The sequence below is a fragment of the Bactrocera oleae genome, chromosome 4 (genome assembly GCF_042242935.1).
Source record: "Bactrocera oleae isolate idBacOlea1 chromosome 4, idBacOlea1, whole genome shotgun sequence".
In the NCBI taxonomy this organism is placed as follows: domain Eukaryota; kingdom Metazoa; phylum Arthropoda; class Insecta; order Diptera; family Tephritidae; genus Bactrocera; species Bactrocera oleae.
In genome coordinates, this window is record NC_091538.1 from 40,523,565 (window position 1) to 40,534,023 (window position 10,459).

The window sequence follows — 10,459 nt, forward strand, 5'->3', positions numbered from 1 at the left end:
ACAACCCCGCTTTCTGGTAAATTATCGTCTTCTCTCTCTTCTTTTTCATGGTCACTGTCTTGTGCTCTTCTACTAGATTTAAAATATTTATACCTGGAAGCAAAATCAGATAAACAAAGAGTTTCTAACTGATCGGATCTTTGAACATAGCGGTCTAAAATACCGGCAACGGAAATTTCAGTTGAACCTGAAGAAAGGTTCTGAAGATCCGCTCTAGGTTTTACCATTCGAACACGTTTCTCAGGTCGAGAGGTATTTATAAATATTTCTGCATTACTTGCTTCCGAAAGATGGAGCCCAATCCAGCAATATACTGCTTCTTGTGCAGATATTTCTGTGCCTGATATAAATTTGTGACCTATATGTTTAAGTTTTTGCTTAATAGTATAATTTCCAGCATTTACCTCTGTAATAGCTTCATTTAAGAGCCTAGAAATTCCCCTGTTAGACTTGTTTATATAATTAATTATACCTATATGAGCAGCAAGCATATGCATCCAGTATATATTGGATATCCATATTTGCTCTATGGAGTTCCAAAATCAGAGGATTATAAGCGTTTATAAAACGATCCTGTAATTTTCTTTTTTGAAAAATTTTGGGTTTTGTTAAACTTGATCTAAGGGCTAACAAATAGTCATCAAAAAACATATTTATTCTACTATCAGACAAGAAATGTTCAAAATCGTTTAAATTAGAAATGTCTTCTGTAGTCATATTTGAATTTAAAACGTTTTGAATTTTGAAAAAGTTTTCCTTGTGTCTTTCTGAATTTTGACTTGTTTCTGTAAGAGGTAACAGTATTTGCGTTGAAAACATTGGTGGATATGGTATACCAAAACGACAAAACTGTTGTCCTCTTATTTCCCTAGTACAAGACCGACTGTGGTTATGCTTTTGATAATCCAAATAATTTTCTAAGTGGCTGACCGAACCATCTATAGAAATATAATTGTCAATAAAACTAATGACATCAGTGAATATCTGAGGGTCTTGAAGGTTGATCCTGGGAGCATTATTAAACCAATACATGCCGTGTACATGCGGGGAACCTCTCTGTTGAAACTCCACTCTCCAGTAGAAATTTGTGACAAAATGCTCTCCAATAATGCCGGCGTTATCTTTAAAAAGCTTAAGAATTTGTCGATAGCGGTAGTCAAAATATCTAGCACAAGTAACCGCGTCTGACCGAATTAAGCGATATCTATCTTGGGTTGTTAAACTAGTGGCTTCCTCTTCTGAAATATCTTTAGAATCAACAGTTTTAGAGAGGATGAACTAAAGCTCGACCCACTGAGATTCTGCAGCCGATAAAGTGATAAAGAAGGTTGGAAACCCAAATTGGCGAATCATAGCGATTGCCTTTTTCTTCTCAGCTTCCCAGTGCGCAGGTGAGGATCTAACGCCTTTCAAAACCTTGTAAGCATCATCGTGTTGAATCAAGTTTTGAACAAAGTTTTCGTTTAATAGATTTTGGGCCGTAACTCGGTTGCGACCTGAAAACTTTCTAAGGCAAATGGATGTACTATTCTTAATTTGTAGCAGTTCTAATTTTTTGTAATCATAGAACAACTTTGGAATGGTACACACGCTCTTCTGTCAAAACGGCGAATTTCAGAACGTATTATCTTGCTATACGTTTCAGAGCATGTACGCTTCTGCCCAACGTATATTGTTCCAAATGACAACTCTTCTGAATTATTATCTTGAATTATGTCAATTGGTCTTTGTCCTTCACCTGGCGCTATAACTAAATGGTTATAGTCTAAGTTTTCTACAGGAATATTGTTCAAAAGAGTTTCTTGACCGCCTGGATTTAGCTCTGAAGGTAAAAGATCCGTGGGGATATTATTACCTGAGGGATTATCATGAAAAGTTTGTGCCGCATTAAAAGATTAAACCAATCGGAAATCCTCTGCAGATGCAACAAACAGAACTTCTTCTTGGTTATTAAATTCTGAAATCCAGTTCTCATTAATATGTATATTGTGCTCACGATACAGAAGAGTATTCACTAAGAATTGCAAAGCTTCCATAATCTTTGCGGGGCGTATGGTATCGATCATGTAATCATGATTGTTTTCCAAACGCCTTCTTAAGTGAATTTGTATCACATGAGCCTCATCAAAGGACCTTGGTAGCGATGCCACAATATTAGCAGAAATTGGGATATTAACAACAGCACCTTTGAGCAAACTCTGACCTTGATATCCTAACGGACGGATTGTCATAAAAGGCAATCTAGACATTATGAGACGTTCTTCAATTGGGGTTAAATCTTTCAAACAATCCGGTATTTCAGGAAAGTCTAGACCGTTAGTTAAACATATTTTTGGAACGTTCTTTTTGACAATTGCATTTTTGCAAGTAGCACAAAAATTGTAATTTCCATCTTCCGAAGGAAATTTTTGCATTGAATAGAAGACGGATGCAGCATTTGGGTGACCTTGCGCAATAGTTTCGAAATTTAATTTGCGAACTTGGTGTGAAAACCATAATCCGCCACAGCAAATACACATTTCAGTAGGGCCCTTATTTATATTTTGGAAATAAATGTTTTTGAAATCTGTTAAATTGGCACTATTATCAGTTTCAATAATATTATTTTCTCTCGTTGATCGGATTCGTTGGACTGCCTTTGGTTTTCAATTTGCCTATTGAGCGGGTTATTTCTACGAAGGCGAACTTGACTTTGTCTAAAACATCTCTGATTCAAAATTTCTTCCCTCATACCCCTTCTACTAAGCTGTCGACGTTGTGTTTCTCTATCACGCTCCTCTCACTTTACTTCAGGATGTCTTCTTGCATGTTCCCTTTGCATTTGATCACGAATGCGCTCTAAATTCCTATACTCAGGATTTCTTGCGCGAAGTTCTCTATGATCCCTAGTGTTCCTACTTTGTTCATCATAACGTACCTCAGGATTTTCTCGACGAGATCTATGACCTCGAGTATTTCTTATTTACTCTTCAGATCGAATTTGAGGATCTTGCCGCCTTGTTCTATGTTGAACAGTATTTGCAACTTGCTCAACAGATCGAACCTCGGGGTCTTCACGCCGAGACCTATGACCTTGAGTATTTCTTATTTGCTCTTCAGAGCGAATTTGCGGATCTTGCCGCCTTGTTCTATGTTGAACAGTATTTGCAACTTGCTCAACAGATCGAACCTCGGGGTCTTCACGCCGAGACCTATGACCTCGAGTATCTCTTATTTGCTCTTCAGAGCGAATTTGCGGATCTTGCCGCCTTGTTCTATGTTGTACAGTATTTAAATTTTGTTCAAAAGACCGTACCTCGAGATTTTCCCGCCTGGTCCTATGTTGATTTGTATTGATAATTTGTTCGAACAAACGTACATCGGAATCTAATCTACGATTAGCGTGACTTACAGTATTTTGTAATTGCTCACTATCTCTATATAAAGAGTTTGCACGAAGAACTCTCATACGTCTTCTATTCTGAAGACGACTTAGTAATATAGATTTTCTACTTAATCTAGGCATAATTAATTAATAATACATGGATTCATTTATAAAATACTTATATAATTCAGTCCGTCCGGGTGTTAAAAGTTGGATCCTAGGTGCTGCTCTATTTCACTGTAATTCCTTGTAAGTCCTTGCTATGACTCCTTTTTCCAGATATGTATATGTGTTTGCTCGCCACTATATATAATACGGTTTTGCTCGTCACTGTATATAATAATACTTTAAACACTATAGAACTAATACACTAAAATTAGTTTGAATAAAGCACTTTGCTGGTAAAGACATCTAGTGAAACTGAAACTACAAACAGTACAGTGTACTGATATTTATTATACTCTTGCAACATGTTGGTACAGCTTACGTACTTTTGTATACCTATATATTACTTAGCTATTCACTAACATAATAATATTACATAATTTATAGTTATATTTATATTTTAGAAATTAGTAGTTTATTTCATTGTATTGAAATTAAGTTCTCGTAAATTGCTTTTGTTAAACGCTTTCTAAAACAGGGGGATCTATGGTACCTATTTTGAAGGGTCTACCCATGAAGGCTAAATTAACAATAACTTACATATAATTAAGTATGGTATACACATATGTAGAGCAGGTATGTAGATTTTCTTCTTTATGTCGTAATATCTATACCTTTCATAAGCTGCCAACGGCGCTAGGTAAAAATGTAATTTTCTTGAGTTTAGAGTTCACCTCATGACTTTCGTATTAAAATGTGTCGCAAAACTGAAATAATAGACAGTAGCATGTAAACCGATGGGGTCGCAGTTTATCTATAACCACATAAAAAGGGTCTTTAGCCTTTTTGATACTACATTACTAATATTTATTTCATGCAATTTTTTCTAGAAAGATTTTTTTGCTCTATACAAAGTCCAGCACTCTAAGAAACTTTTTTAGCATTGTTGTCTGGTATATTTTAAAATAAGTTCAACATGATGGCTGAAAAAATATACCTAACCACTGATTATCACCAAATATTAGAAGAAATATATGTATATAGAAATCTATATCTATCTCGATTAGCTTTAGGTGATGCAAACAACCCTTTGGTGAACAAAACTATACTCTGTTGCAACATGTTGCGAAAATATAAAAATGTTGCGAAAGAATTTTTTATTATTTGATTATTATTTGGTATCTTATTAACTTATGTTATTGATCATAGGTTTACTATTTTAAATAGATACTATCTCCTATTTCACCGAAATGTTAACTTTAACAAAAAGAAGTATAGAACGGGTGCAAAATTTCGAAGCAATATGGTTAAAAGCTTAGGGTCTAAGTCGCGTATATACATATAGATAGACAGACGGACATGGCAAATAGACTCAGCTCGTCACGCTGATCATTTATATACATATGTATGTATATACTTTTTAGGGTCTTGGACGTTTCTTCTTGGCTGTTACAAACGTTGTGGCAAATTTAATATGCGCTGTTCACGGTAAAAAAAGTTTACTTCTAGATGAATAATTTGTTATTTATTACTTCTTTAATTTACAAATGAATTTTGGACGAATAGTTTTCATATACTTCAGCAATAATTTGAATATACATATCTGTACTATATGAAAATACTACTAGTTTTGTACACATATACTTATGTATATGTTGTATGTGGAAGTGTGCGAGTACTGTCCTGTAGCCGTGTTAGGGTGAGGCCTGATGAGCAGCACTGCTCTCCGTCCCTTATCTGTCACTTAGTCGCTTAACTAGTTGCCATGCCGTTCGCAATTCGGGTCATAAACGCCAAGTCTAAATATACAAACGTGTTGGTAAGTCTCGCCGGGGCTCAGTATAACGGAGGGGAAATTGTCCTGAAAATTTTCATAAAAGGTATTTTTCTCATAACGATTAGCACATAATTATATATATATATAAATGCTTACGTGATTCACAGCGTCCGGGAACCAGTGCGTTTCCATACAGAACGACCCGTGCTTCTCGTACATACTGCGCCCCTTCCCGATGATCATGGGTTGCGTGTTACCTTTCTTTTTACCCCTTTTCTTCTTTAGTATTTGTCATTACAATGTATATCAATGTGTAGGATGTGGTATGAGGGGTAGGTTAGCAATTTAGTGGGAATGATGAAGGGAATGGCTAATGTGGTTAGAATCATTAAAATACTAACCTCCAAGTCGGGCATGTTGTGCGCGGTATAGAAGTGCATACAGGGCTGATTGCTTAAAATTTCCATGCAGCGACCACTGGGGGGATGGAATATTCTGAAAAAATGGTATATATTCAATTTAAACAAGTAAAGAAGGGCTAAGTTCGGGTCTATCCGAACATTTCATACTCTTGCAACTGGCAAGGATCAAATCCGAGGAAATTCCTTAAATTAAGTAATTCTATAAATATATAACTTATACTCTGACCGATATTTTCAGCATAGGGTTGTTAGAATGACGAAATTCGGTTTTGGTAGTTGGTAAACCAATATCACATATTTTTAGCATGAAACTATATGTCCAATATTATCCGTTCAGTTAATTTTGTTCAGATGTCTTACATATTGACCGATATATGTATGCATACGGTATGAAGCCAATGAGAAGCTTGAAAATCTTATATTTGGTATTGCCATTACCACAGATAAAGACGATCTCTTAGTTTAATTAAGGTACCTCAAATAATATCCCTAATATATGCGGGACTAAGTCAACCAAATATTTAAAACTTCAAGGAATCTGCATGAAAATGAAAGAGCGTGTTTTACTCATACCAGTGTATTTTTCAAAAAGCGAAGAGCTCACAAAAATGTGACTTACCTTTTCTGTTGAAAAACAAACTACTAATCAAAATTGGCTTGTAATACAAACATATGATAAACATATGTGTCCGTTTATAACAAAACTAAATATCGATAATCGAATGTACACAGCCCGCGAAAAATTAAAATTCACCTTTTCCTTTGAACACACCTCGTATTTCGTCTTACTTCCAAAAGTTGTTGAAATCGCATTAAAAATGTGTCAAAAATTGGTAAAAGCAGATCAACACTTCCCTTATCCTCCATATATGTAGTACCTAACATAAATATTTTCGAACCTCCGCTTCACTTTATACCACATCTATCGGTCAATATGTAAGAACTCTAGATGAATTTTTCCTGAAATGAATGAAATCACGGCGATACTTTCCTTAGTTTGATATAAGGCTGAAAGTTTTCTTCCGCCTTTGTTCCTTGCAAGTTGCAAGACTATAAAATGTTCAGTCACACCCTAACTTAGCTCTTCATTACTTATTCAATATAAAGTTTTGCCAACAACTGAAGGTATTACACGAGTTTTCATCCTTGTAAGTTGCAAGAGTATAAACTGTTCGGTTACACCCGAACTTAGCTTTTCCTTAATTTAGTTAGTTTAAATTATGTTTTTCACAATAAATAATCGCTTCTAAACAACGTTTGATTATAAACGGATATTCGCCTTATCCTCTAGGATTAGCGTTAGAACCATACCTCGATACTAATATGAGATAACTGCTATTAAGTGCTTTATAAATTAAAGACCATTTACCAAATAAACATATGTACGTAGCTTTTTGAAGACTTTATCTCAAAAGTCATAACTCTTACCTGAAAGAGCAAAAATTTAAAAAGTTTATTGTAAATTAATTAAATTATATGCACTTTAACTTTGACACCTAGAAGGAAATGTTAGAAACCCTATATAGTATATACATTAGGGTGTATCTGTAGATTCTAAACAAAGAAATTTTTTGACGAACTGAGTTAATTTTGTCATGTCGGTCTGTCTTCACGTCTGTATATACGCGAACTAGTCCCTCTGTTTTTGAGATATCGGATTTTGGATTTTTGCACACGCATACCTAACTCTTTTATTTGTCAAGGTATATTCATGAAATTTGGTTTAGATTATTAACAAAGACATCGCTACAATATCCGAATATGTTGTTCAGATCGGACCACTATAGCTTATAGCTGCCTTTCAAACTAATTGACCTAAATCAAAATAAAGATCTCTTTATACTTTTTTATGCCATAAAAAATCCACTTGTGAAGGGTATTTTAGCTTCTATGCAGCTGAAGTTAAGGTTTTTTTGTTTTTTTGTTCTTACAAACGTTTCAAAGCGTTTTCCCCACAACTCACGGTTTTAATTCTAAAACTACTGCACAGATTCTTTGAAATTTCTAACACTTTTTCTGTACATAATGTACGAGGTAACGTCAGAGAGTTTAAATTTCTTAAGAATTTTTTTCAGCAATAACAAATACACCGATATTTTCTCTAAAAATCGAGTTTTTACCTTCAAAGTGTTAATAATAATTAAAATATCGAAAAACCCCTCAGCGTTACCTGGGAAAAACTATTATCTAACGAATGAACATTGATTTGGGTACGAACGATCCCATTTTTCCCGAGATGCGTTACTGTTACGTAATTGCTACTGTTGCCATCTTTTTATACATTTTTTCATAAAAACTTCAGTGTCGTCACAAAAGCATGCACGAATTAACCTTACCCCAAACTCACGGAATTACAAGCTCAATATGATCAGTGATTTCCCTCAACCACTCAAGTGCTTATGATATGAATGCACTCTTAATTTAATTCAATAATAAACATAACCGAATTGTTTAAATACTTACTTCGCTTGCTTCTCGATACAGCCCGGTGTGTACTTCAGTACGTAATTGTGGTCGTAACCCTTGGCAATCTTAGATATTTTTCTCAAACCTTCACCGACATTTGTCAGCTTACGTAAATCCAAAGGATGGTTCTCCAGACAAATAAACTGACCATTCGGCACCGTTTCTTCGTCCATATCGGTTATACAATCGGCCTTTATCTTAACGATATGTTCCACCATACCCTGCTTGCCTGCGTTCTAAAAATACATATTTACATGTGTATGTACATATGTATGTATATATAATATTATAGTTGAAGGTTTTATAATTCTATGGATATTTCACTCACATGTCCCGCCAAATTGAAGTATGCGTGATTGGTCATATTAACCGGTGTTGGCTTGTTAGTGGTTGCTTCAAAGCAAAAGCGCATACAATTATCATCCGTAATGGTGTAAGTAGCCGTGGCAACCACTTCACCGGGAAAGCCCTCGTGACCATCGGGCGAAGTAAACTTGAAAACAACACCATCCGGTCTCACTTGATCCACTTCCCAAATGACCTTGCTAAAGCCATGAGTACCGCCGTGCAACATGTGTTTTCCCAAGAAATTTTTGGTAACCTCGTACTTTTTCCCATCGAGTATAAAGTTGCCATTGCCAACGCGGCTGCAAACGCGACCCACTGAACACCCAATGTAGGGATTATTCTCGGTCAAGTAACCTGTGTAAAAAGATGAAAATGCAAAGAATCAACCTCTTAACGGTAACAAGAACTGAAACTCACCTTCGATATTATCGAAGCCGAGCGTGATGTCGTCCACCATGCCATGCGAGTCCGGCACTTTAAGGGAAGTTATTGTTGCGCCGAAGGTTATCAACTAAAAGCGTTCGCATTGCCAATTTGCACAAATTTTTAGATGCTTGCTATTGTGCCACTCACCTGCATCGACATCCTACGGTCATTGGTGATGGTAAAGCGCCTGATTGCCACTTCCTTCTTCGTTAGCGGGTTGATTGTGGTGCCGAAAGCATCCTCTGTCACGCAAACCATTTTGTCACTAAGTTAGTTTTTAATTTTGGTCTTTCACACGGCTACACTTAATTTGGATTATTTTCTATTTAACTCTTTGTTTCCACACATATGAATGTACATATGTATATCTGTATGGAAGTTTACTGTTTGACGTCTAAAATCGCCGATTAGGCGAAAATATTCCTATAGTCGTTTCAAATTGAACGTCTACAAATTTTAGACAATTTTCGTATGTACTTCCCGTTTGACTGCTTTCATTTCTCTAAACTTTGAAAATTTTTATTTCTCAACCCAAAGTGTAAAAAGTATTTGTAGTCGAGCTACAGACTTTTGTGTAATCAAGCGCTGCGCGTCTTTCAATTCACATTCAATGTCGCTGATATGGAAGATGTGATAACGTCAATCGAGCGCGCAATCTACCTTTTGCTTGCGGACGCGGCGCTGCTCAATTGCAACTTGTGGCTGCTTTAAGTAAGAGAGCTACAAATAAGCACCAGCCAGTGTTTATTATGCAACGCTTTGCTCTCTCAATAAGCATACGAGTTGCTCATGTGCACATTACGGTCATGCCAACTGTTTTTGCGGGAAGACTTTTCGACGTTAAATCTACTCAAAATACTATATTTCAAACAAAACTGATTTATTTAGTATAATTAAAAATATATGCAATTAGTTATGCCTTCACAGTAGTACGTAGTATATACAATAGTAAGGTATAGAATTATCTTTTTGTTTCAAAGTCCCTTAAGATAAAAGTCAACAAAAATACTAGTTTACAATTGACTAAAAATGGCCTAGTCCGAAAAATATCAAATTTGTATACATTTTACATAAAGCAATTTTTAATGACTAAATATATTTGATATAGATATAACGTACAACTAAGGCTCCAAAAAGTAAGTTCAATATTTATACTCTCGCAACCTGTTATTCACCTAACGGTTGTTTGTATCACCTAAAACTTTGCGAGTTAGATATAGGGTTATAAATATATATATGATCAGAATGATGAGACGAGTTGAAATCCGGGTGACTATCTGTCCGGCCGTCCGTTCGTCTGTGTAAGCTGTAACTTGAGTAAAAATTGAGATATCTTTATGAAACTTGGTAGACATGTTTTTTGATACCGTAAGACGGTTGTATCACAGATGGTCGTAATCGGCCTACTGCCCACCCACAAAACGCCATTAATCGAAAACAAATAAACTGTCATAACTAAGCTCCACAATAAGATACAAAACAGTTATTTGGTATACAGGATCACAGGAGGGGTATCTGTAGTTTAAAAATATTTTTTAAAGTGGGTGGGGT

The 10,459-nt window shown here is 35.5% G+C and overlaps 1 protein-coding gene across 3 annotated transcripts; it reads right to left on the bottom strand.

Moving 5' to 3' along the window:
- Positions 1-4,967: 4,967 nt before the first annotated feature.
- LOC106623279 (galactose mutarotase) lies at positions 4,968-9,567 on the bottom strand. 3 transcript variants are annotated; one of them, XM_036372779.2, is made up of 7 exons: positions 9,056-9,567; positions 8,900-8,993; positions 8,463-8,836; positions 8,132-8,370; positions 5,648-5,741; positions 5,403-5,522; positions 4,968-5,330 (listed from the first exon to the last, which is right to left on the bottom strand). In XM_036372779.2, the coding sequence occupies exons 1-7, from the start codon at positions 9,164-9,166 to the stop codon at positions 5,226-5,228; spliced, it is 1,137 nt and encodes a 378-aa protein (XP_036228672.1). In that variant the 5' UTR covers positions 9,167-9,567; the 3' UTR covers positions 4,968-5,225. The 3 variants fall into 3 exon arrangements, with proteins under 3 accessions (XP_036228672.1, XP_014098203.1, XP_014098204.1); XM_014242728.3 differs by having other exon boundaries at positions 5,403-5,525; positions 9,056-9,566; XM_014242729.3 differs by having other exon boundaries at positions 5,403-5,507; positions 9,056-9,564.
- Between the last annotated feature and the right edge of the window lie 892 nt (positions 9,568-10,459).

Coding starts and splice junctions, on each gene's coding strand:
- LOC106623279 (XM_014242728.3), bottom strand. CDS start 9,166: ATGGTTTGCGTGACAGAGGATGCTTTCGGCACCACAATCAACCCGCTA. Junction 5,742..8,131: donor TGTATCGAGAAGCAAGCGAA/GTAAGTATTTAA, acceptor CCATTTTTTCAG/AATATTCCATCCCCCCAGTG. Junction 5,526..5,647: donor ACAACATGCCCGACTTGGAG/GTTAGTATTTTA, acceptor CAAATACTAAAG/AAGAAAAGGGGTAAAAAGAA.